Consider the following 27,852-nt stretch of genomic DNA (forward strand, 5'->3'; position numbering starts at 1 on the left):
CACCATTTTGAGATCTGATGCTGTCTGCTGTATGGTGTCCATCTCCCACGCATGTGTTCATTAAATCATCGTTTGACTCAACCCGGCCGAACCAGTGTTGTTATTTTGGTTTTCCTCTTGTATCCATCCCCAATATTTGAATCCGTAACAGTTTTGGGGGCTCGTCCTGTGGTATTGGGGTGGAAGTTTTGGAGGCTTGGACGGTCCGAAGTGGTCAGACGAGCAGACATTATCCGGCAATCGAACTGAGTGGACAGGCGCCTTTATAAAAGAGGTAGGCACAGGCCTGTTGATTTTATCCGAAGTGTGCTGAATTGGACGATAAAATTAAATGTCTATTCAGTAAAAGTTGCCGGTGAGTGTCTGTTTTGATTTTGATGAAAAAAATCTCATGAGATTACTTAAATTACACAATCGAATTCATATGTCTATTGTTTTTGTATTAATACACAAACACTCATATATATATATATATATATATTAAAATAATTTAAAAAAAACTTCATTTACCTGTTACTACCACACACCCAATCCGATTGTTGGTACTTCCTGGCTTGTGTAGCCACTAGGTAACAAAAGCTCAACACGGCCCCCTAGCATCCTGGAGCACTTCTGTTGTGTTTTGGCGTGTGTACGTGCTTTGTCTCTAGGGGCCACTGTAAATATACTTTTATTTATTCACTCCACATAAAATGTAATAAATAAATTATAAAATACAGAAACCAACTATTTACATTTCATACATTTCAACTTTTAACTACTTAAATTTTCAGCTTTTTCCTTTTAAACAAATTTAAAGTGAAACAACACAAAACACTGCAAACCACAACACAATAAAATATAAATTAAAATATGGGGGAAAAAAAGGGAAAAAGAACGCCCAGATCTTTAATTAAGGCAAAGGTTGGCATTTAGAAATATTAATATCACACTCAACTGACTGTGTTTTATCTTCCCATTGCACTGATGGGTGGACAGTTCTTAGGTGCCTGTGCATGTTGTTTGTGGAGCCAGCTCTATATGATATCCTTTTCTTGCAGACTCTACTCTCTGCCTTTGTTTTGCCAATAAGATTGAAATGGCTCCAGACTTTGCTTCTTTTCTTGGTGTCACTTTCTTTACTGTACCTTTCCAATGTGATGGTGTTGTCTCTTGTTGCTCCCGGCTGTCTGTCTTTCCCTCTCCCTCCTGCTCTTGTTGTGTACTACTGCTGTTGCGAGTGTAACTACCGCCCCGCCCCCTCAGCTCAGCGCTGACCAGAGGGGGGAGGGGCACAAACGCAAGGCTCTGTTTGCCGTCTCTGCTCAGCGCAAACACAAGAGACTTGCAGCATGAAGCGAAAAAAAGTGAAAGAGAGGGCAGGAGAAAGAAAAAAAAAACCACGGCTCCCAATAAGGAACCGGCTCGCATCGTTCACTTCAAAGATCCGGCTCTAAGAGCCATTTCGTTCGCGACCGACCCATCACTAACCCTAACCCTCGGTGACCAACCTCCCAACTTGAGCTCTCCCTAACCCTAACCCCTAACCCTATCCAATCCTAAACCTAACCGTAGGATTGCCTTAATGTAAATAGATTTATTCTATTTCATCACTCTTCTCTCCCCTCTGTCTATCCATCTGTTGGAGGCGGAGGGGAGGATGAGTCTCTGGGTTATAAACAGCTGACTGAACCTCCTAAGACTCGAGGCATGCATTTTTAATTAACCCAAAATGTGATGTCCACATATGTAGACGCCAGCCATTGATCCCTGTATTTCAGCCAAGATAAGCGTTTTATTTACAGTGGTCCTTTGTTTATTGCAGGAGTTACAATCCAAATTTTCCCTGCGATAGTTGAAATCCATGAAGTTACACAGCCTTGACCTGAATTTTAAAAATGTTTGGAAAAAGCACTATGCTGCTAAAAAAATGAAAAATAAATATTTACAAAATATCAGGATAAATATTTATTTTACGCGCTTGATGTGTGTGGCAGAGCGTGATCTGCAGTGCCACTGCAGGGAAGGCGGACACACCTGAGCGACATCTGCAATCACGCCTCGCCAGCTTAAAGTCTGTGATCTGTGTGGGTACAGCAACCATGTATGAAAAGTGGTCATTAAAGAAATGCTAAAAATCGTGTTCATGTAAAAATCGTCGGGTCTGCCGTGGTACAATGGGACTTCTGCTCCTGAACCTCTGCCCACAGCGTCTGCAGATCGGGGCTGTACGAAGTCACTTCATCCTTACACAAGACTGTAAGCTGTCGTCTGTGAGGCGCAAGCGGTGTTTGTTTTTACCATAGTTCATGGTGGAGAATAGCTGCTCTAGTGCATTTTGCTTCCTGTAGTCATATGAATGGCAAACTACACTCATTGGCAGCAGCATAGACACACTTAAAATTTTCCCTCTCTAGTTGTATTTATACTGGTCTGGAATTGCACAGTAATAAGCATTTCACTGCATGTCTTGCTGTGTATGATTGTGTAAGTGACAAATAAAATTTGAATTTGATTTTATTTTACCTGCTCTTTTTGCTCTGGTACAACGTGGCAAACGTGAAGATAAAAAATCCTCCCAATCCCTCTCCTATGGGAGTTATGCCTGTGCAATGTTCTCTCTTACACACACCCACTTTCAACACTTTTTCTCTTTGCCTTTTTTTTGTATCTCTCACACTGATAAGTACAGCCTGAGGCTGCATATGTCTCAGGTGTGCTGTTACCTGCCCAGATGTGTTCTTTCTTTTGCGATGGAGGCAGAAGTAGGTATGTCCCATATTTACTCTCATTAAGTCTATCAACTATCTTTTAAGTCAAAATTGGACCTGCTGTTAGAAACGTCAGGCAGCTTTGTACCTCATATGATCAGCTGATTTGTTCAATTTAACTGGAATAATTTCCTAGTACTGTAAGCCTGCAAACAGTATTTTGTGAAGCGTTAATTGCTCTGCACTGAAATGTATTTGGGGTTGTAGATATAATTGGTAATTAATAGTTGGTGTGTTAAATTGTGAACCTATGAATTTGTTTTATCATTTCACTATTCTAAAGTAGAAATTAAAGGTTGGTGGGTATTTTCAGTGTACATATAAATGTTACCACCAAGTTTTTGACAGTTTTTGTCATTCGACAATTGTACTTTTTAAATATGTTCAAGATAAAACTCAAGGTCCTGTCAGACCATTATAATCTTTTGTGGCTATAAGGATGTGTGACAGATCACATCAAGATATTTATCACTTTACGTTCATACCTATAAATGTAACAATATTCCCAGGAGCATGATAAATATTCAGTACTTCATTCCATTACACACACACACACACAGGAATGTTAGGCATTCTAAGGAGTCCAGAGAAAGCTTTGTTTTTGCACATCACTAACACGATTAAGTCAGTGTTTTACATGTAAATCATGGAGAAGTTTGAATGCTGAGAAACACTAGCTCCCATCTGGATTATGCCTTTTTCTGGGAAAATTGTTTTTGTTATTTATTTTTTTACCTACCTTTTTAACCTTTACAGTGCTCCAACTGTTTCGAAAGGCAAGTTGGAAATCTGTTTATATTTACTATGTTTGTGATCATACTGATCCAACATACCTATCCACTTCTGTTTTCCATAGCACTTTCCCTGCAGGGGTCAATAAAGCTAACTTAGAAACAACACAAAATGATAATTTGTCTCTCCATAAAGAACTTGTGCAATAAAACTGGCTTAAACGCATGGAAGGTGTTGAAATGTTCAGCAAAACCTCATTTTCCTTTCATTCCTGTGAAGGTTCATCAGTCCCCTCAGGGGGTTGCATTTGATTGCTCTGTGAAAACATACTGCTCTGTCAGGCTCTTTTATTTAAATGGAAGGAGGCAGCATGCACATATTCAACCAATACCCCACTTTCTTTTATTCAGTTTGAAAAAAAAAAGAACTAGCATTTAATCGAAGGTTAGCAGATATTTCATAATCATTTTCTAGTACATGAGATTACTATCTTATTTACAAATCACTTTTTCTTTATCTTTATTTTGTCATATATGGTGACATTAATGATTACATATTTGTCATGTGCTTACTAGAATTGTTTGTCTCATAACACAATTAAAATACAATATCTGTTTCAACTTTGCCAGGGGCCTCCACAGTGTAAAGATAGAGACTCAGTTAGCAGAGCAGCCAATAGCAAATGAAATGTTAAGAGGCTGGATAAGATTCAATTCAGAAGTGATTATTGTTGTGAACTGCTCTATCAATAAAACAGAATTGAACTGTTTACTGATAAGAACATGAAAAATTATCGGTGTGATTTTTGTTTGTTTCCCTTAAATGTGTTTGGTTTTGTTAAATATACACTTTATTATTTATGCAGATAAAACTGACCTTAGATTAGCAATCACAAAATGAGTAATTTAGCAATAAATGTGATGAAGATGTTTACATGTTTTTGTGCTCAGCGTAAGAAGAATTTGCTAGAGATCTGTGGAATCTACCTGACCAGCCTCAGCACAACATGATCTTTCACTTTTTCATCGGTGAGTTCAGTTTCTTATCACTGCCATATGTTTTCTGAACTCTCACTCAGTGAAGGAAGGAACATTAAAAGTCAGTAGAGCTTGGAAACAAAGCACCTGGACTTCTTTAAGTTTCCTGAAGACAGTTCACCTCGCATCCAAGAAGCGTCTCCAGTTATAAAATGAAATGGTGGAGAGCCCTAGGTATTTAAACCCTAGTAGGAGTGATCCCAAAAGAGGGCCTGGGAAGGATCTCAAAACTGGATTATAGATGGCAAACAGTTGGTGTCATAAGCCCGCTGTTCAAAAATGGTCGTTCACAGTGGGCATAGATGGCTTCTTCCACTCCTCTTTCAAACCATCTGTATTCTCTGTCCAAAATGTGAACATTGGTGTCCTCGAAAGAGTGACCTTTGTGCTTTAGATGCAGATGGACAGCCGAGTCTTGTCCCATCAAGGTGGCTCTTCTATGTTGTGCCATGTGTTTATGCAGTGGCTGTTTGGTTTCTGAGCATTCCTGTCACGGCCGGTGGGCACACTCGAGCGAATAGACTCTAATGCAGACAGCACTCAGAGACACAGGGACTTAGGTAGCGTGACAAAGTAAGCAATGAATCGACTACTCAAATAATTCTATGACACGCTTTGAATGAGAGTAATGCTATTATCCACTAGTTCCTTGAACAGTACCATAAGCACAACTCAAATACTCCTATGGATGTACTAGAACAACACTATGAGAGTCACATGTTTACAAAAACACTAACTGAGAAACGAGAGGCTATAAAATCACTACATGACCTGTGAGGGGGTCCATGAGGGAGCCTTGGGGCTGTCATGGACGAGGGCTGGGGACCCGACACTTCCAGTTCAGGAGCCCTGGGGTGTGGGACAGAGGGAAAGGGTGTGGTGGTATTCTCACTCACTGAAATGAGGGAAACAGGTGTTAGAATGGGTTTCAGATGCCGATCCAAGGTGTAAGTTGCGAATTGCAAAGTCTTTTCACAGGTGCGGGTGAAGCATAGAGGGGTAGGTGGTCAGGGTGAGGTGCAAAGGTAATCCAATGAGTGATCTGTTAAAGTCAGAGTGCTGGGTGGGGAGCAAGGCAGGTGAGCATAGTTGGAGAAACTGCGAGTTGAAGCGATTGAACCAAGGCAGGCTATGGCAGTGAGTCTCAGCAACATCTGGAGATTTTCTGTGAGCAGAAAGTCAAATTTAGGAATAACTATAGCCGCGACTAATGAGGGCTAGCAGACAATCTGGGCTGCCGGCTTAGGTGCAGCCTTTCAGCAGTGCTGTGGCAGCCCAGAGGTGGAAATGCCAGGATTGTGAAAAAACCCCAGAACTCACAAAACCATGACAATTCCAATCACCTTCTTTTCAAACTCTTTAGACTACCATGACCTGGATAACAAAACATTAGAATTCAATGTTTAATCTAACAATGAATAAAACTTCCTGTAAAGAAAGTGACATTGCAGTTCTCATGTTGTGAGATGTGATGTCCAACACCTGCAGCTCCACCTCCTCTCTGAGGAAAAGTCCAAGTTGTTACGGCCAGGGCTGGGAGCAGTTGTCAGGTTGATCAGGTGTGCTGTTCAAGGTATTTTAGCTGAAGATTTGCAGACATGCAATCACTTGTTGAAGGTTTTCCTCTTGTTGTCACTTGTTTTTCTTCCCAATCTATTAAATTTAAACTTCTTAAACTTCAAATTTAAACTAGTTCTCATCATAACTCTTGTAAAAACAAAAATGTGAACACCTTTCTCCTTCTAGAAATCTATAATTTAGAAAAAAAAAACACTTCACTGTGATGCTTTGGAAAAAAGGATTGATTTAACGATGTGCTGAAATATTTAAACTGCAGACAACTATTTTATTTTTATGTCTGTTAAAAGACCTACTTTCCCGAGTCTGGAAGAAATGTCCAATACCTCAAATGTCTTTGGTCAGTTTGTCTCTCTGCAGCTTTCCTTCCAGCAGTTCACCTTCAGGACTACAAGGACTTCCAGGACCCATGCCCCATCAGCTCCTGTAACCCCCAGCTGGGTGACCTGTTGGTGGGTCGTGCTGCTCAGCTCTCAGCGTCATCCACTTGTGGTCTGGATGGACCACAAAATTACTGCATCATCGGATATCTGGAGGTCAAATAGAAAATTCATACACACAAAGTGTGTGTGTGTGTGTGTGTGTGTGTGTGTGTGTGTGTGTGAAGTGAAGCAAGATATGTCAGCCTGTGTGTGAATAAACTACAGCTGAACTCATTTTCTCTTGATTGATGTTTCTGGCTCGTCTTCATACTGCAGCATGTTCAGATCTGTGTCTTTATTATCTGACGCTGTTCTCTTCACCCTGAGGATCATTTCCACCTCTCCCCGTCGTATATGCTTTTATCTTTATTTTCTTTTCCTTCTGATGTATCGTCAATCTTTGCATTATTTCTCCAGCATTCAAAGTTCTTCTGACTGGTGAATCACCCGAGCATGAAAAGGCTCAAAGGATGAACGAGTAAAAATAACAGACAACTTGGCAATGATCCAGTTTTAAATTGTATGTTCAGGCTCTTCACGCACAGCTTAAAGCATGACTCTGTCTTCTGCATTGATCAATAACAAAATTAATTTGTTAAATCATATTTGTTAAATATAACAAAACAATTTGTTAAATCATAGAAGATGCTATTTTTGCCTGGGCTAATGGCCTGTTCCATGATTTGTAGGCGTTGGTATAATGAAGAAGTAAGCATTACCACCTTTATGGTGATTGAAATACTTAATAAATTAAATTAACTACAATAAACTACATGAAATATCATTACTACTAAAGTATTATAAACCCAGAGGTAATCATTGATCAGGCTGGTTTATGTTTATTCATAGGAGAGGCAGAAATGTTTCATATGTGACTCTCGGCTACCATATCATCGCTACAACAGCCCAAACAGCCACCGTATTGAGAATGTCATCACAAATTTTGACCTCGAGAGAAAGCTGAAGTGGTGGCAGTCGGAGACTGGTAAGTTTGAGTATTTCTGCAACAACAAACTGTCCAATCAGAGGGAGAAGGAAAACTATGTGAAATCAATATATTAGTTACAAAAAACATTTTGTTTAGGTGGCAGAATGTGTTTGGGTAAGAGAAAGCACTTAGCTTTGCAACTCTACTCCTTCTGCTCTGTGTGTGACAAAGAAACACGACTTACTGTTTGTGGAACATTACAGTTAAAATATGCTATCACAAACAATCTAACACTGTAAGTCTACTCTGTGTTTGCCTTCTGTGCAGGAGTTCATAATGTCAGCATCCAGTTAAATCTGGAGACTATGTTCCAGTTCAGTCACCTGGTCCTCAGGTTCAAGGTATACCTCTAAAGCGTACTGAATTTAATGTTTTTAGGGAATTAACTAAATGCTAGTCAAAAAGTCGTATGAACAGAAAAGAGCCTACACCTTTAACATTTGCCTAATCAAACATTAAGATAATGCTAATCTGCTCTGTGCAGAGTTTTCGGCCAGCAGCCATGTTGGTGGAACGATCAAGGGATTTTGGGCGAAGTTGGACAGTTGTCCGTTACTTTGCAGAAGACTGTTCTCTTCATTTCCCTTCAGTGTCGACTGCGCGCGCCAGGAGCATCGATGACGTTGTCTGTGACAGCAGATACTCTGGACCAGAACCATCCTCAGGTGGAGAGGTAACAATTTTAACTACAGCCAGTGTGAACATGAGCTTTTTTTCTCTCCTGGGCTTCAGTCATTCTGGACTTTGTCATAAGAATTCATTGAGACAAAATTGAAACTAATTCACAGGAATGATAAAATGATGAAGTAATATAACAGCAAAGCATTAATTATGGTTTTTTATACTGGTTCTGTGTAAGTAAATATGTTTGTATTTCTTATATTTGTCCTCTAGGTGGTGCTGAAAGCTCTTGATCCTGTCTTTAAAACAGAAAACCCTCATGCACCGAACATCCACGGTGAGGTTTTCCTAAATAGCTGTCACTGTGTTTATATGTAATAATATAGACACTCAAAGCGCTTTACAATTCCACTATTCATTCACTCTCACATTCACACACTGGTGGAGGCAAACCACAGTTGCCCTGGGGCAAACTGTGGGGATGGGGGGGGGGGGGGGGGGGGGTCAGGCTTATTTCTTTTATAACGTTTTAACATGGGAGTCTAAGGCTACGTTCACACTGCAGGCGAAAGTGCATCAAATCTGACCTTTTTGACCCTATGCGACCCATATCCGATCATGGTCTGACAGTGTGAACAGATCCGATATTCTCAAATCCGATCTAGGTCACTTTCGTATGTGGTGCTGAATCTGAGACATATCTGATGTTTTAAAAAGCTGCTGTTTGATGGTCATGTCGCATTAAATCCGTCTTTTACATCACTGACACAGGACAGACGCCAATTATCAGCACCGGAGAAGTGCATGAGAAGACATCGTGAACGCTTCCTGTCCGTCCAGTGTAGATGTTAGTGAAACTGTTAGGAACAACGTTGGAGAAACGTGAACATTTTATTTGTACTGTATAATCTGCAGATTCTGACAGAAATCTGCAGCTATCCTTTGAAGCACCGCTCCTCTAAAACAGCAATAAGGATAATTACTAGGCCATATGTAAATAACAAAATAACTTTATAACTTAAAGCAAAATTGGGAAACGTAAGGTCTGAAACAAGTCTTTATATTAAGGTCCATGAGTCAAACAATACTGTTGCTCTGGGTCTGAACAGAGCGCGTTGTGTGTGACGTCTCCTTGCGCATGCGGCCGCTTTGAGCGTTCACACTAGAGCGCGTTTGCTGTCACATTTTATTTGTAGTGTGAACGAGCAGACAAAAAAATTGGATTTGATCAAAAAATCGGAATTGAGCATTAAGAGCGAACATAGCCTAAGGGGACCAATGCGCTGCGAACATTAGAGGAACTGCAGGTTGTAGTCTTTCACACATTTTTTTGCCTCAGGGGTTTACGCTCTTTAACAAGAGGTTGATGTCTAATGAGCCTCCAATAAATACGTGGGCCCAGCTAGTGAATGATAATTCACTAGCTGGGCCCACGTCGTTATTTGAGGTTTAACAGCTTTTTTAAAATAGATAATAGTGAATGGCTTAAACATGAACTGAACTGCAGTTTGGAGTTGAACTGGAGGCGGCTCCTAGCCTGGCAGATCCCTCATGTACTAATGTGAAGTGAAGAAGTGAAGGACTTGAAAAAGGAGAGGGAGAGTGGTGCACGAAAACAAGACTAAAGAGCTTGTAGAAATGTATGTGTGTGTGTGTGTGGGGGGGGGGGGTTATATATAGATAAGAGCTGGAAGGGGCGTGTTTAGAGGCGTAGTCCCCCTCCTGAAATTCAGGAAATGTATCTCCAATTATGTTCTCTGCATATTCATCATTGGGAAAAACTTCCCGGCGACAGACTGAAGATAGACCCTAACAAGTGGCGCTCAGCAGCCCTGACACTTTTAATGTGTCTGTCAAATGGAACATTTTAATGGAAATAGGGGAAACGTGTAAAACTGAATATTGTTCTGATCATCATCCTCAGATCTGACCACCGTGACAAACATTCGGGTGAACTTCACACGTCTTTTCACACTTGGTGACACACTGCTGAGTCGAAAACGCAGGAACCCTCAGGACAAATATTACTATTCTGTTTACAACATGGTGGTTCAAGGAAGCTGTTTCTGTAACGGACACGCCAGCCAGTGTGTGCCCATGGCTGGAGTCCACGGGGACGTTTTCACCCAGCCTGGCATGGTATGGAGTAGAGCCGGTCTGAAATTATTCGTCCTTCAGTGATTAACTTGATTATTTAAAGTGATTAGTGCTTCCCATCTGTTAGGATTAGTACTAGTACTTGTTTTTGTACTTTGTTAATGTTTTATAACAATGACTTATTGCATTATTGTGAAGCACTTTGGTTTTAAATGTGCTATATAAATAAATTTGTATTGTATTGTGATTTAATCAATGTTAACATGCTGGGTTTTTTGTTTTTAACAAACAGCTTTGAAAGGTGAATCAAGAACTTTAAAGTCAGTAAAAAGAAATTAAAGATGAAGGCAAAAATTGAGAGAAAAGATCATATGTATTTGGGCGGCTGTGGCTGAGGAATTAGAAAAAGTCATCAGGCAATTTTGTATGTGTGACCTCGGATTTCTGCTATCCACAAATCAGTGGTCTTGATTGAATTGATAACCCTAACCCTAACCCAGCAGGGGGAAACAGATGGAGTCCTAATATAACCTCTGCACATTTTTAATCAAATGTGTGTATGCGTCATTTTTCCCTCGACATCACACTGTATACACCTGAAACTGCAGTTGAGCTCAGCACGTAAAAATATTTTCTGATTTCAGGTTCACAGACAATGTGTTTGTAAGCACAATACAGCTGGAGAAAACTGTGAGAGATGTCAGGATTTTCACAACGACTCCCCCTGGAAGCCTGGAGGAGAGGGTGCAGCAGACATCTGCCGAGGTAACTCAAATTGACATAAATGTATCACTTTTTAATGTTTTATTAAAAAAAAGATTGTTGGAAACATTATCAAAAATATTTTTAGGTTTTTGGCTAATACACAAATGTCATTTTGATTCAGTTGTCAAACTGATGTTTGGAAATGTTTGCATATTTGCAAAGCCTGAACGTATTAAAAATTAAGAAATCAACAGTTTTCCCTTTCAAAGAACATTTGCTGAGGCAGCAAAAGGTCAACTTCCTTCTGTAGAAGCTACGTCTGTATTACGGATTCATTTTAGATATCAGACTACCTCAGATGATATCAAATTACAACTAGAGTAAGTAGTAAGTAGAATTGCTTACATTTGTGGATAGCAAATGATTATTAGGGATTTTCAATCATTCTTAAACACATTCCTTTGATGTGAAATGAAATTTTGCTGTCTGGTTAAAAGTCAAAAGTATATGTCCACTTTAATGACTGAATTATTTATTTTGTTCTGATCTATTTTAGATCCAGACAAAGGTTAAATTAAAATAGATGAAAGACACAAAACTAGAAGCTCAGGTAATGCATTTGATGGTTTTTTGTCCCATTTTAAAATTGAATATCAGCACTTTTCAGTAACAATGAATGGTTCTGTGTGTGGTCATAGAACAACCTTGCACAATTTAAGCATGATTTAGACTTTCTACCACCTATTTTTTTTTATTAATGTTATAATAAAATAATATTAGTAAATTATAATACATTATTTCAGTCTGAATTTTTATTCAAATAATTTCAATTCTAATAAATGTCACCTTGAATCAGAAAAGTAGAACATGAGCAGAGAAATTGTAGAGGGGGACTTTAAACAGGAAATAAGCAGGGGAGCGGTCAGAGCGGATTCAGCAGGTGGGGAACCTAAAATCAGCTGTAATGTCTCAGTGTGGGGAAAACAATCACAATCACTTCTGCTGAGAGCTTCAGTCCATTTTCTTACACAGCCGAATTCAACCAGATGTGAGCAGATGTTTCCTGACCTGTCCTGGCTGAGTCCATCCTCTACCCTGACAGTACCCTGTTTATGCTGTATTTATATTACACTATAGAGTTGGTATGAATTCAGTCAGTGAGTCTCTGCTGCACTTGATGGAAGCTAACTGTGACCATGAACCCACAGCCACTGTGCATCAGTCACACTGTTCTTTACTTTGAACCCATCACAGTGCAGCAAACTCACCTGTTCATCCTGCACTAACCTGCAGCCTTTAAATAACACAGTCTGTCTCAGTTTGTTTAGCAGCAGCTTTATGAACAAACATCATGTGTCACATACAGATTCAGAGACATGAGGACTTCCATGTAGGGCTACCACAAACGAGTATTTTGATAGTCGACTAATCAGATCATCATCCATTGGACGTAAAACTACAGCTTATTGCACCAGCAGCATCTGCTCTTATATAACTATCACTAGCTTACAGCTTTAAGTGTTTAAGGTATGTGCTAACTAAAAATAAAGACAAGATGATAGTTTATTAAATTTTAATGAAATTTGCAGATTGTTTCGGTGAAGTTTAATAAACTCCTTGCTATCTAAAATATAACAGGACACCGGAGTAAATTCTGGAGCATCTCACACTTCTGATAATCAGCTGTCTGCTTGACGTTTATTCAGCTGTGTAAAAACTATAACTTTAATCTCAGCCAAACAGATTTACTCAGGAACAAATAAAATACTAAAAAAGCCAAACAATAACATTTTTAAGTTATCTAAGTGACTTATATATCATGTTTAACCTGAGTAGCGAAAGACGGCGGTGGGTTTGAAAACGATTAGCCGGAAGTCCGGTGTTCTCACGGCTCTAGTGAGCCTAGCCCCCGGCTAGCTATCGAGCTAGTGGCTAACAGACGTCTCCGAAAACGTCGGAGCGCTTTTGAAAATTTGTGGTGTCTTGATAAACTGAGCAGATATTTGAGGTTTACACAGCTACATTCTCGCCTGAAAATATGTTAAACGTTTATTTTGTGACCCAGAAAGAATAATAAGAGTGATATTAAAACTAACTAGCTGCCGCCATTGTTGGAAACTGAGCTGGGCTGCGCTATGAATTCTGGGACACAGCTTCTTCTTCTTCTTCGGGGTTTAACGGCAGCTGGCATCCTTGTACATGCAGTGCTGCCATCTTCTGTTTCAGTCCGTTATTACACTCTTAAATCCTACTACTTATTCCTGCGTCTTTTGTGATCTTACAAAGCTTCAAACGACGCGTCGACTATTAAATCAGTCGTCGACGATTCTGATAGTCGACGTAATCGTGACTAGTCGACTAATCGTGGCAGCCCTACTTCCATGTGAGCTTTAAATGAGGATCCTTCCTTTAACTCTAACCTCTCTCCTTTCTCTCCTTCTTTCTTATCTGTCTCCATCTCTGAGTGAAATTAGCTCTCTGCCTTTTCTCTCCCATTAGAAATAAACCAGTTGGACCTTTGGCATTATTTATCGACATAAATTAATACAAATAGGAGGAATAAAATTCCAGTAAAATTTTACACTCCAATCTCATTTTCTGGCAGAATTTTTGGAGTTTAAAATTATAAACCTATGACCATTATTGCCTACAAGGTTAAAATGTGAATGTTAAACAGAACTAGGTGGCTGGGCAAAAGGAACAATAAAGGATTGTATCAGTTTGGCCAGAAAACATCTTGATGATCCCCAAGAATTTTAGGGAAAATACTCTAGGGACTGACAAGACAAAAGTTAAACTTTTTGAAAGGTGTGCACCCCATTACATCTGGCATAAAACTAACAGCATTTTAGAAAAGCAACATTATAGCTTCAATAAAATATGGTGGTGGTAGTGTGATGGTTTGGGGCTGTTTTGCCTTCTCAGCACCTGGAAGACTTGCTGTGGTAAGTGTAACCATGAAATTTGCCATCTACCAAGACATCCTGAAGGAGAATAGCAGGCCATCTGTTCATGACTTCAAGCTGAAGCACACTTGGTTTCTGTAGCAGGACAATAATCAAAACCCAGCAGCAAGTCCACCTCTGAATGGCTTAAAAAAACACTTTGGAGTGGCCTAGTTAAAGTTCTGACTTTAATCCAATTGAGATGTTGTGGCATGACCTTAAAAAGGCAGTTCATGCTCCAAAAACCTCCAGTGTGGCTGAATTACAACAATTCTGCAAGGATGAGTGGGCCAAAGTTCCTCCACAGCTTTAAAAGTGTCATTGCCAGTTAATACAAATGCTTGATTGCAGTTGTTGTTGCTAAGGGTGGTCCAACCAGTTATTAGTCACTTTATCACACAGGGCCATGAAGGTTTGGAACTGTCCCCCCCGTAATAATAAACCACTTCATTTAGAAACTGCGTTTTGTGTTCAGTTTTGTTATCTTTGTTTAACACTTAAATTTGTTTGATAATCTTAAACACCCCTGTATCTTGTTTGTTGACATGATTAATTTTTTTCATTTTCCATACTTTAAAATGCTGTTTTCCGTCTTTCTTAGCATGTAATTGCCACAGTCACTCGGACTCGTGTCACTTTGATGCAGCTCGTTACGAAGCGACTGGAGGTGTGAGCGGCGGTGTGTGTGATGACTGCGGCAACAACAGGATGGGGCCTCAGTGTGAACAGTGTCAACCTTTTTTGTATCAGGATCCGCAGAGAGCGAAGGATGACCCACAAGCCTGCATACGTAAGCTTTTATTATTATTTTACTTTTTGAATATTCATGCTCTCACTGCTCCTGTAGAAATGAGTCGCACCTTTTTCTGTTTCTATTATTTTCTTTCATCGCTGAAGTGGTGCGGCTGGATGTTTGTCAGAATGCAGCTATTTATGGGATATTACTATGTTAACAGTAATGTCTGAATGTCAAACCCAGTGATTTATGACTTTTACCAACATGGTGCAGTAACAGTCTCCATTAACTCAGTGAAAGCTGACAGTAAAATATGTTTATGGTACAGAAACGGGAATAAATTCTGAGCTACACTGGATAATTTATGTTATAAAAATACGCTCTGCCTCTATTTTTAACTGTTACTTTGTACTGTCGTTGTTGAATGCTGGTTATTCATAAAATAAACAAATGACTCATTTGTTTCTAAATTAAGCAGTTGTTCTGGTAGTCTAAGGATCTTGGAAAGAAAAGCGTCTGGACTTCTTTAAGTTGCTTGAAGACATTTCACCTCTCATCCGAGAAGCTTCTTCAATTCTAGGGTCAAATGGTGGAGCATCCCAGAGTTCCTCCATTTGACCTTAGAACTGAAGAAGCTTCTCGGATGAGAGGTGAAACATCTTCAAGCAACTTAAAGAAGTCCAGACGCTTTTCTTTCCAAGATCCTTAGACTACGATGACCTGGATGACTGAGAACCTTCACAGACAGTTGTTCTGGTAATTAAATCTCAGCAAGTTTGTGGCTGATGGAGTCGTGCTTGGTCCATGAATTTGACTTGGTCCATAAGCTGTTTTCTCATCAAATGGGCTCCTCACCACAGCCCATAATGACCCTTAGGCCAGTGTCTCAGTGGACCGATAAGTCCACTCCTGGCTCCAGTATAGCACTACTTTTCTGATCAAGATGGCAGTAGATTTGGGTGTAGGGTTTTTTCAGTTTATCACAGCTATGGTATTATGCATAACTTTTGTCGCAAACAGAATGTGTGTAATTGCCAATTTCAATCACAGTAGTAGCAGACTGTCGATCTGTAGTTGATGGCACAATAACTGGAGCCACTGTTTATGTTGATATGACTGTAGCCTCAGGAGGAGAGTGATTACCCAACACAGACTCTTGTTTCTCAGGGAAGCTGTCTCATAATAAGATGATCATTATTGTATGGTCTTTAATTTATAATGTTGTTTTGGTCCTTTAGAAATAAATTTGCATTGAGTGAAATGACGTAACAGCTTTGGGATGATGATGTCATACCATGTAATGGTGATGTGTTTCAGCATGTAACTGCGATCCAGCTGGTTCACGTGGCGGCGGTCAGTGTGACGCTCTGAGCGGTCAGTGCGTATGCAAAGAAAATGTGGAGGGTCAACGTTGTGATCGCTGCAAACATGGCTTCTTCAGCCTGAGGCAGGATGACCCCACGGGTTGTCAGGGTGACCAAATAACTTTATTTGTCCTGTTGTCATTCTCAACAAAGGAGCTCCTGCTTGTGTGTATATGATGATTTCAACAAGCTGAAGGTATGAGCGTGACAGAAACTTTCAGGCTGACTGTGTGTGTGTGTGTTTCAGCGTGCAGGTGTCATCCTTTGGGGAGTGTTGGGTCATGTGATCAGCTAACAGGAACTTGTGAATGTGACCCAATGGCAAGTGGACCGCTGTGTGATCGGTGTCTGGTAGGCCACATCTGTAAAATAAGTAATTTACTCTTTAGCTTCCTTTCATCCTCATTCAATTTAATTGATAATAGAGCTGGGAAATAATTCAAACAAATAATAATCCCAACCTAAGGAATATAATGTACACAGATAGGTAATGCCAGGATTCAAGTGCCTGTGTCCTGTCTGTTTTAGATGTGCCCTTGATCCAACACAGCTGATTTAAAGGGCTAAATGACTTCTTCAGCATGTCTTGAAGTTCTCCAGAGGCCTGGTAATGAACTAATCATTTGATTCAGGTGTGTTGACCAGGATGAGATCTAAAACCTGAAGGACATTGGCACTTGAGGCCTGGCGTTGCCTACCCCTGTACACTGTTAAGTGCTGATTTTTACAACCAAACAACCTCTGGCTAAGCAGATGCCACAACACAGAGGAACTACCTGGTTAGGCCAGGACGCTGCAGTCTATTTACACCTACAGGCCAGTGGACACTCTTTCAATGGTGAGGATGTATCCTGGACAGGGAGGAACGCTGGTTTGAGCATGGAGTCAAGGAGGCCATTTACAAAACTGAGCTCACAGCCCATTGTTCATTCAGTGGTTTTAGTTTTAATCATTGTGCAGATGAACTGCTCATAAGGTTGGGAACCTGCAATCAGCTGAGACTGAGAAGTCACATGATGATGACGAAATGTGTCTCCCACTGAAAACATTTCTATAGTTGGTGGACCCCATGGGATTTTCTGGGACTTGGAGATGGCAGTAATAGAAAATAGAGTGGTTGCTGTTGAAACTGCCCCTAGTCATAAAAAAGAGAACTGTGATACACAGCATCAACAGGCTTAAGAGCGCTGGCAGTTAAAGACTGCACACATTTTTTTGTATACAATATTAAACCCAGTATTTAGTTTCCTCATCAGTTCCACAACACAAGTAATAAAATCTCAAATTTCATCTAAGAAGATACTGAAGTACTAATAACATCAGTTACTGTCATGTAGTGAGAGCATTTTCCATCCCGGATGTGGTAACACGGATGTAGGTAGTAATAACAATGGAAAATCAAAATATCTGAATCACATTAAAACTATCTAATAAATATAATGCTGTGGTCATTCCTGAAGCAGCAACATGAAGAAGAACAAAAACTGTATGATTTGAAGGCACATAAAAACTCATTCAAACTCTGCAAGCATTGTCTGAATTTTCAAAATAAATGATGAATGAGTTTTAAAGCATAAAACAGTGTTTAAGTAAACTACATTTTGTCCTTAGTTTGAACTGATTGCCTGGACACAGTGATTCTAAAGCAAATATCATAACATTTTAGCCACTCTGAGTGAAAAAAAAGTCTGATTTTAATGTCTTTTAATGTGTTTGTGTTCAGCCAGATTTCTGGGGTTTGGGAAACTCTGTGTTCAGATGCTCACCTTGTAACTGTGATATTGGCGGAGCTCACGGCAGCACGTATGTTTTCTTTCTGTCTTTATTTTGTGTGTGACATAATAAAAAGTATTGAATAAAGATCAACAGTCAGTTTGATCTGAATCACAGATTAGTTTGAGAAAGAAGAAAAATTAACAGGAAGCACCAGAAACCAACTGAATACCAGTAAAATAATCAGAAAAAAAACAGTTTATTACCTTATAGGTATGGCACGCTGTTGTGAGCTGGAAATTCATCATAAAAGCAGTAATTAGACTCTTAATAACTGATACCATAGAGCCTCCAGTGTGTCACTTCCTGTCTTTTTGGGGGGATTTCCTGTCCCGTCAGGTGTTCTCCAGAGGATGGACAGTGTCGCTGTTTACCCAACATGATTGGTCGGCGATGCTCTGACCCTGCACCTGGGCACTTCTTGCCTCCACTGAATTATTTCCTCTATGAGGCTGAACTCACTTTCCCACTGCTAGGAGGAAGGTCTTCTACAACTCCTCCTCCATCGCCTTCTTCTTCTGCTGCTCCATCATCTTCTTCTCTGGTGTGTAACAGATGACAAGCCATCTGACACAGAGCTTGGAAAGAAAGTGAATGGAGTTCTTTAAGATGGATGGATGGATGGATGGATGGATGGATGGATAGATAGATAGATAGATAGATAGATAGATAGATAGATAGATAGATAGATAGATAGATAGATAGATAGATGCAGCATTTTGTGAGGAAAGTTGAGAGACATGTAAAGAAGGTAACTAAAAGGAGTATTCAACTGACAATTCTATGTCAACTATTACAGATGATTTTAAATAAATTTTTAATATCTTGTACATTTTAGTACAACATGGCGGTGCACATAGTCGCAGTTGCTTAAGGGCCACCAATTAGGTGCTCTTCTTTTTCTTTTTGTTTCCTTTTCTTTTTCTTTTGTTTCCCTTATTGCATAGCCAAATTCACCTTAAGTCATTGGGAATTATACAACATCAGTTATGACAGCAAGAACCCCGTTACCAGCGATTATCAGTGGATCAACAACATCCCAGAGAACTGCCTGCAGTGCTAATAACAGCAGTCTACATACCACCAGACGCTAATGCTAGCACAGCCCTTGCCTACCTGAACGACACGATCTCCGAACAGCTACGGACATATCCAGAGGAAGTACACATCATCGCAGGGGACTTTAACAAAGCATGCTTAAAAACTGTGCTGCCTAAATTTGTACAACATGTGAAATGCCACACGAGAGGGAAAAACACCTTGGACCATGTTTACTCAAATATTAAGCAAGCCTACAGATCTGTTCCCCTCCCCCACCTGAGTATGTCCGACCACCTCTCCCTGCTCGTTGTCCCGGCATACACACCACTCAGGAAAAGGACAAAGCCCACCATCAGAAACATTAACACCTTTTCTAAGGAAGCTCTGGCTCAGCTGCAGGACTCTTTTGCCCTCACAGAGTGGCATGTCTTCGAACATGGCGACCTAGAGACCCACACATCTGCAGTGGTGGGTTATGCACTGCACGGACACTGTCACCACGGAAAAGTAGGTCCAGGTCAGCCCCAACTGTGAAACCTGGATGACAAGTAAAGTTCAGGAATTGTTAAAGGCACGCAACTCTGCATACAAATCTGGGGAGCACGATATGTATATCAGAGAAAGAGCAGACCTTAAAAAAGGCATCAGAGCAGCAAAACCGGACTATTCAAATAAACTATCAGATCACCTCTCAGACAGCAACTCCAAGAAGGTATGGGAGGGCCTGAAAGACATCACCAACTACAAAGGCAATGGGACAAATACAGATAACATGGACATCTCATTAGCAGAGGAACTTAACCACTTCTTTACCCGCTTTGAGAGAACTGTCGACACGCCTACCATGCACACCGCTCTGCCACAGCCTTCTCTGAGCACAGCCCTCACACATTTACTCTTCAAGAAAACTAGGTTCGCAGAGCAGTACCAGAGAAAAGCTGCTGGCCGAGATGGAATACCTGGGAGTATCCTCAAAACCTGTGCCGACCAGCTGGCTCCTGTTTTCACCAGACTATTGAACCTCTCCCTGTCACATGCCACTGCCCCTCATTGCCTGAAATCAGCAACAATAGTTCCGAGTCCACCACCATCAGTGCTCCAGTGGTCGCAAAGTTCTTCAAGAAGCTGGTCTTAAAGCACATAAAGGACTGCATCACACCTAGTTTGGACCCCCACCAGGGTCGGCAACCCTGGGCACGCGTGCCACAGCTGGCACGCTAAGGGTTAACTGATGGCACAACCATAGCTGGACTGGCCATCGGGCATATCGGGCATTTGCCCGGTGGGCCAATGGTGAATTTAGTTTTTATGGGCCAATGTTTTAGTTTTTGTAACAGTATAAACAATGAAAGGTGGTGTATTGGCCAGGTGCTGGCCGATGTGTAAAAATAGCTCAGTTGAAGTTATGAACTGTTTCTAAGAGACAAATAACACCAGGATACTTTTCTAAGTACCTGACACCTGGTAACTGTGCAGGGGCGGGACTAGCAAAGTTTTGCCAGGGGGCCAGGCAGGGCATTAACAGGGAGAGGGGGACACATACTTTTCTTTCTTATTCTCATTAAAAATGTCTCGCTTTAAGTTTTTATTGATGTAAAATGTATAGAAATCATACCAACAAGACTGTACATCACTGTCACAACAGTGTTTGTTTTCATTAAAAGGCTTTATGATTTTTCCTACAATACCTGGGGGGCTGGTCTCTAGTCAAAATGCCCGGGACGATTTTGTTTGTCCCAGTCCAGCCCTGGGCACGACACGCAGTGAATTAATCTGAGAAGGTGCATTAAAAAATAAATGGCCGGGCCAGCGGTGCACATTGCAAATTAACTAGCATAGACACATTAGTTGTGCCGCTTCACCAGGTTCAACTTGTAATTGGCTAAAAATAACTTAGCCTACCAGTGAGAGGGACGTTGCTAGCTGGCAGTTTTTTCAAGCAATGCTGAAATTTCTACATTCCAACACTTCGAATGCTTCAGGAGCTCAACTCTGTGAGGGTCAAAGTTTGCAGAACTACGAACGCAGCTGAAATCCACAGCTGTGCATGTTCATGGAGCTTTTTCACCTGCTGGACATCACTCCCAGTCAAGTTTAACTGTCTTCAGAACATTGCAGAGGCCTTATTGACAGTATTTGGCTCTACATGTCTGTGTGAGCAGATTTTCTCTCACACGAAGAGTGTCGTGAGGTAGCCATCTGAATGCTGGACACTCATAGACCTGTGTCGCTGATTGGAAGACCAGAGATCACATTAACATGTTTATCCCTGTATTAACAAACATGCCATATTGGCCCAGTTTATTTCTCTTATCATTGTTGTGAGGAGACCATAAATAGCATTTATGTTTTCTTTTGTACAGTTCATTTGCTGTTACGGAGTTCTTGTTATGGATAAAAAGTGTCTTTTTTTGTTTCAAAATAGCTGATAACTATTCGCTGATAGCTGCCAACATCTGCGAACAAATACAATTCTATAAAGTTGTTCTATATAGTGTGTAACTGTCAATATAGAGCATTATTAAATTTATTGCTAATGCAATCATACAGCACACTGACTTCTGAGGACATTTTAGATGGCACTCATCATCTGAAAGGTTGCCGACCCCTGCTTTAAGGCAAACAGGTCCACCGAGAAAGCAATTTCCACTGCCCTCCACTCTGCTCTGCATAACCTGGAGAATCCTGGGACTTCAGTAAGGATGCTCATTATTGATTTCAGCTCAGCCTTTAATAACATCATCCCAGACATTCTTATAGTCAAGCGGGTAAACTTGGACTTCCCCCTTGGTACATGTGCATGGTTCAAAAACTTTCTCACAGACCAATCACAAAGAGTCAAGGTTGGCAACCAGAGATCATCCACCAGCACTGGCTCACCACAAGGATGTGTGTTGTGTCCACTCCTATACACCATCTACACCAGTGACTGCACCCTCACACATCCCTCAACATCATCATCAAATTTGCAGATGACTCCACTCTGATGGGGCTCATCACCGATGATGACGACACCGCCTACAGAGATGAGATCCAACGTCTGACAGAATGGTGTGACTACAATAACCTAACCATAAACACCAGGAAAACCAAGTAAGTGGTCATGGACTTCTGCAAGAAAAAAAAACTCATCCCCCTCCCCTATCCATAAAAGGTGACCACATTTCCGAGGACCTATACTGGACAACTAACACATCAGCCCTGGTGAAGAAATGCATGATGCAACCATACTGTCCCAATGCAATGTGTGCACATGTGTGTATGTGTGCACAGGTCTATGTTTGCGATCGGGAATGAAGGATAAAAAGCGCTGCCGTAAAGGCTAGTGTAGAAGCACAGAAATGACGGCTCACTTGACCGCGGTCTGAATTTTAATTGAATTAAAGAAGTTCAGTTGCTTTCATTCCAAGCTCCTTAGGCTACTATGACCTGAATGACTTAGAACCTACACAGCTATAGTTCAGTATTAATATGTGTTTATCTGTAAAATTGTCTTTTTACAGTGCATTCAGCAAAGTATTCACAGCATTTTGCTTGTTCTACATTGTGTAATGATACAGCCTCAGTCTAAAATTCATTGCATTCATTTTTTTCAACTCATAATTCTACACACAATACCCCATAGTAGCAAAGTAAAAAAGGTTTACTCGAAATTATTGCAATTTCGAGTAAAGTTTTCAGGGGATATTTACAGGAACACAAGGGGTGAAAACACGGCACAAAGAGAGTGTCCATGAAGGTTAACATCGCGACAATAAGCAGGGGTAGACTGAGGACTAAAATACACAGGTAGGATGATCCTACCTGTGTAGGAGGATGGATTAGGAAACAGGAAGAAACACAGCTGGAACAAATCAGACATAATGAGATGAGAGAAGGCAAAACTAAATGCACTATACAGACAGACTTGGTACTCAACTGAGGGAACACAGAGTACAGGGACAGGAGTGACATGAGACACGACTGACTGGGAAACAAGAGAATAAATACAAGGACAGAACTAAATCTAAGAACTAGAAATCACAAATCCAGAGGAACTAGAGATCAAGAAATACAAAAACAGACACCAAAAGCCTAACAGTCATGAACCATGATGAACTCAAAAATAAAAGTACAAAACTCAAAACACTGGGTGACCCTGAGACCTCACTTAGTTATGCTCTCTCAAGCTCCATCAGCTTGATCTGGGAGCATCAGTGCAAGGCCATTTTAAGATTTCTACAGAAATGTTTATTTGGGTTCAAGTCTGAGCTCTGTCTGGACTACACCTTTCTTATCTTGGCTGTGTGCTTAGAGTTGTTGCACTGTTGGAAGATAAACCTTCGTCCCAGTCTGAGGTCCAGAGTGTTCTGGAGCAGGTTAGGATTTTAAGGATATCACTATACATTGCAGCATTTATCTTTCCTTCAACAATTACTAGTCTCCCAGTTCCTCCTTCTGAAAGTCATCCCCATAGCATGATTCTATACCGTGATTCCCTGTAGCAATGGTGTTGAGCGTATAATGCGCCGTGGCTGGTTTCTTCTAGACGCGATGCTTGGCAGTCAGGCCAAAAAGCTCAATCTTCATTTCCTCAGACCAAAGAATTTTGTTACTCATGGTCTGAGAGTCCTTGGTATGCTGTTTAGCAAACTCTTGAGCCTTTTACTGAGGAATCTCTTCCGTCTGGCCACGCTACCATACAGGTCTGATTGGTGGAGTACTGCAAAAATGGCTGTCTTTCTGGAAGGTTCTCGTCTCTCCACAAAGCAACCATGGAGCTCTGTCAGATTGAGCATTAGGTTCTTGGTGACCTCTATAAGTAAGGACTTCTAGCCCATTCCTTCAGCTCCCTAACCGTTTGCTGAGCAGCCAGCTTTAGGAAGAGTAATGGTGGTTCTAAATGTCTATTTATGAATAATGCAGGCCGCTGTGCTCATTTGGGATCTTCAGAAATGTTTCTGTTCCAGATCCGTGCCTCAATACAGTCCAGGCTCAAAGGTCTACAAACAATTCCTCCTTATAGCTACATGTTATTTGTTTGTATTTTAATTTTTAATAAATTTGCAAGACTTTCAGGGAAACTCATCTTACTTTGTCATTATAGGGTATTCTGTGTAGAAATTCAAGGTGAAAAATGATTTTAATCCATTTTGGAATAAGGCTCTAATATGACAAAATGTGGAATAAGTGAAGCACTGTGAATGCTGTCCACTTTCACTATATAAACAGTATCTGTGTGTGTGTTTTCAGCTGAACCCAGGAGGGTTACCTCAGTGTGAGCAGTACTTCAAAGAGCAAGGTTTTGACACTAAGTTCCAAAATGGACGAATTATTTTAGTTCGGCGGGCTCGCCAACTTGCCCAGCAACAGAACATGAGAAAGAGATTGGTGAGATCCATTTTCTGTTACACTTTAATGCGTTGATCATTTGGAGACTATAGGTTGTGTCCAAATTCAGGGGCTGCATTCTTCCAAGGCAGCGAAGGCCAGAAGTGCAAGGCTGTGAACTTGGACGGTCTAGCCTACAACATGGGGTTCCTGTTGCCTGGCAACCATGACAGTAGCAGCTACTGCTGTGGTGGTCAGCATGTTCAACAGAAATACAGAAAATCTTTATGTTATTGTTTTTTCATCTGCATGTGAATCTGGGCACTGAGTCAGCTTAACCAACAATGAATCTAAGTTTAGCTAGTTTGCTGGAGTAGAGCATGAGACTAGTCTCATTTCATTTTGACAGTACAAATATAATAGGTCTCATCAAGCATTTGGTAACTTGCAGGATGAAAGCACAATTTTCTTATTAGAATCATGTGACGTACTTTCATTTTAATCAGAGAGAAAAAAACTAAGAGAAATGGGAAACAGGACATAAGCTTAGGCGGTAGAGCAGGTCATCTACTGATCGGAAGGTTGGTGGTTTGATTCCTGGCTTCCCCTAGTCCACTTGCCAAATATCTTGGGCAATATACTAACCCTAAATTGCTCTCCGATGCATCCATTGGAGTGTGAATGTTAATTAGAAAGCACTAAGAAAACATGTGAATGCACAAGTTGTGTAAAGCGCTTTGAGTGCTCAGAAGAGTAGAAAAGCGCTATATAGGAACCAGTCCAGTCCATAAGATCGGCATAAATGTTGGGCTTTACAACAAAGGTTCAGGTTATAACTAACCAAAGTTTGCATGACCCGATTAAGTAGCAATATCACTAACGTCATGTAACTTAGATGAAGGTTAGCTAAGTTTGATGTTCTAAGATTCTTTGGTATGCTAACATTTGTTCCACTAGATATTTGGGTGAGATAAAAACCCAGTACTCACTTTTATTTATTTATTTTATTATTTCTGGACTGCTTTGCTACAACCGTTTGCCATGTTTTTTTTTCCAAAAAATTGCTTGTACCTTAGACCCACAATGAATCCTGGATTCAAACACCATGTTAAAACATAAGATCGTCCATAAGTGCACAAAGTGCAGAAAGTTCTAGGCCATAGGTCGATGATCGATTTTGTAATCGTATCACCAGACCTGCGGCCATATGTTCTGGACCCTCGGGTAAAGAGAGGGGCTGAGCTGCTAACTGATCACCACCTGGTGGTGAGCTGGATCAGGTGGCTGGGGAGGACATTGGACAGACATGGCGCAGCTAAAGGTATAGTGAGGGTGTGCTGGGAATGCCTGGCTGAGGCCCCCAGTCCGCGAGATCTTAAACACACACCTCTGGCAGAGCTTCAACAGTTTTCCAAGACAGTCTGGGGGCATTGAGTCCAAATGGACCATGTTCAGCACCTCCACCGCCAAAGCTGCTGCACTGCGCTGCGGTTGGGGCCTGTCATGGTGGTAACACCTAAACCAAGTGGTGTACACCAGTAGGGATGGGTATTGTAAGATTTTCACAATTCCAATTCCATTTTCGAGTCTGTTTAACGATTCGATTCTTTATCGATTCTTATTTTTTAAAAAGGAGAACACTAAGGTCAATTAGCTTAGAACTTTGTTTTATATCTTCCTAAGTAAGAGTAACATGGCCTTACAAACCCAACAGTGAGATCTTAAGAGATCCAGCCTACGGCTCTTCAATGGGGTGTCACAGGGTCCCCAGGAAAAAAACTGTAATTGTAAAGTAATAAAATAAATAACAAAGTATAACACAAATTATTCTGTAGCAATTACACAAGAATATCCAGTAATGTCCCTGCCTACAATTAAACACATTCACTTACCATAAATCGGGGGCATCTGCTGTGGCAAATGGCTGCAAGCCTTTGACCACAAACTGAGTCACTGCTCGGTGACATTCGTCTATCCTGGCCTGAAAGGAGACGCTACGGTAGACTGCAGCGAGAACTGCCAGCATCTGAGCCAGCCAGACTTTGTCTGTCTCTCTCATCATGGTCATCTAAACGCACAGTAATGGCAGGTTTTGTAATAAGGCAGATCGCGCTAACATAATATGCACTGTTAGTTGATTATTTACCTGCCGCATTAACGGGAGAGGACGTGCAAACGTTACCGCTGCTGCTGGGTTGAGATTCACGAGTGGAATTAAAAACACGACATTCATTTCAGGTCATCGCGTGTTTTGTGAGTAAATGCTTTTGCATATTCGTAGTGTTTACTCCCTTAAATGAAGTGTCTACTTTACAAGTATTGCAAGTTGCCCTGTTGTCATCCGTTCTCGTAAAGTATAACCAAACTTTTGAGTGTTTGAGCCGCTTAGGCGCCATGTTACCTGCCAGGTAAATGACGCTTTGCAACGTGGTGACGTCATTCGGGGCGACTGGAATCGATAAGGGAATCATTTGCAAAAATGGCAAACAATTCCAAGGAATTGAAACAGTGGGAACCGGTTCTCAACAATAACCGGGCTTCGATACCCATCCTTAGACACCAGAGGTGAAGGGAGCCACCCGGCTGAAGAAGGAGTCCTATTGAAGGAGTCCTTGGTTCGCCTGTGGGACTTCGGAGGCAGCTGATATATACTAGTGGTGCAACGGATCACGGTTGATCAGTAATCTGAACCGATCCCACTCCACGGTTCGGCACCCACGTAATCCGAAGATTCAAAAAAGAAGGAAAAAAATTATGTGTATGGTGCGTCTGTCAAGTGATAGTTATGGCCAGTGCTAGTGGTCCAGGTGGAAGAGCAGAGGAGTTTTCTGTATTTAAGCAGCCCTTTGCTGCCCAGTCTGATCGGGCTCAAGCTATTACAAAAGCTATTGGGGTGTTTAGCTGCAGACGGGAGGCCATATTCCTTTGTGCAAAACAAGGGGGTTAAACTATGATGAACGTGCTTGAGCCACGCTATGATATCCCATTGCACGTCCACTTTAGTGGCAAGATCGTTCCAAGCATGTATGAGCACGAAAAGTTTAAAGTTATGGCTGAACTGTCCCAGGCATCTTCTGTTGCCCAACTTCAAACGGGTGGACCTCCAGGGCAACGGAAAGCTATGTGACCGTGACAGCTCATTGTATCACAGCAGAGTGCGATATAATGAGCGGTATGTATTATTGTAGGGTCTACCTTACAATATAAAGCGCCTTGAGGGGACTGTTGTTGGGATTTGGCACTCTATAAATAAAATTGAATTCAGTGGTAGATACAAAGCCCTATACTGCCCTATATTGAACCATATATTTTTTTAATGATTACGTGGAATGAGTCTTGAGTTGAATGTTTTTAACAGGCAAAAAATACTTCAATAAGTGAATAAGTAAATGTTAAATTTTTGTCTTTTTTCTTTTTTTGCTGATCTGAAAATTGATCCGATCCGTGAATTAAAACCGTGATCCGATCCGAACCGTGGGATTTTTGATCCGTTGCACCACTAATATGTACTGACAAGCCAAGCAGAACGCGGCTCAGCCGGCTCAGGAGTGAAAAGCGGTGCTCTACCTGCACTGGGTATAGTGCAGGTGGAGTGCTGCTGACTTCGACTGAGAAAATTGTCGGGCGGTGGAAGGAGTACTTTGGGGACCTCCTTAATCCCACTGGCATGTCTTCTGTGAAGTAAGCAGAGTCTGGGGAGCGGGACGACCTACCAAGGTCCGTGGGAATGTATATGCCAGGGTGTTGGAAAGT

At 41.1% G+C, this 27,852-nt stretch overlaps 1 protein-coding gene across 1 annotated transcript in view; it reads left to right on the top strand.

The window, feature by feature from the left end:
• The first annotated feature begins 2,400 nt into the window (after window positions 1-2,400).
• Window positions 2,401-27,852, top strand: part of LOC146490318 (laminin subunit beta-4-like) — a 50,899-nt gene continuing 25,447 nt past the window's right edge. Inside the window, 15 exon segments of the mRNA XM_085153329.1 lie at window positions 2,401-2,748; window positions 4,433-4,510; window positions 6,443-6,633; window positions 7,369-7,504; window positions 7,775-7,848; window positions 7,992-8,180; window positions 8,402-8,465; window positions 10,053-10,267; window positions 10,870-10,990; window positions 14,477-14,665; window positions 15,929-16,084; window positions 16,223-16,326; window positions 17,699-17,778; window positions 18,088-18,292; window positions 24,022-24,159. Coding sequence (XP_085009455.1) covers window positions 4,489-4,510; window positions 6,443-6,633; window positions 7,369-7,504; window positions 7,775-7,848; window positions 7,992-8,180; window positions 8,402-8,465; window positions 10,053-10,267; window positions 10,870-10,990; window positions 14,477-14,665; window positions 15,929-16,084; window positions 16,223-16,326; window positions 17,699-17,778; window positions 18,088-18,292; window positions 24,022-24,159 — 1,884 coding nt within the window. The 5' untranslated portion in view covers window positions 2,401-2,748; window positions 4,433-4,488.

This window comes from Neolamprologus multifasciatus, unplaced genomic scaffold, assembly GCF_963576455.1.
Source record: "Neolamprologus multifasciatus unplaced genomic scaffold, fNeoMul1.2 scaffold_19, whole genome shotgun sequence".
Lineage (NCBI taxonomy): Eukaryota > Metazoa > Chordata > Actinopteri > Cichliformes > Cichlidae > Neolamprologus > Neolamprologus multifasciatus.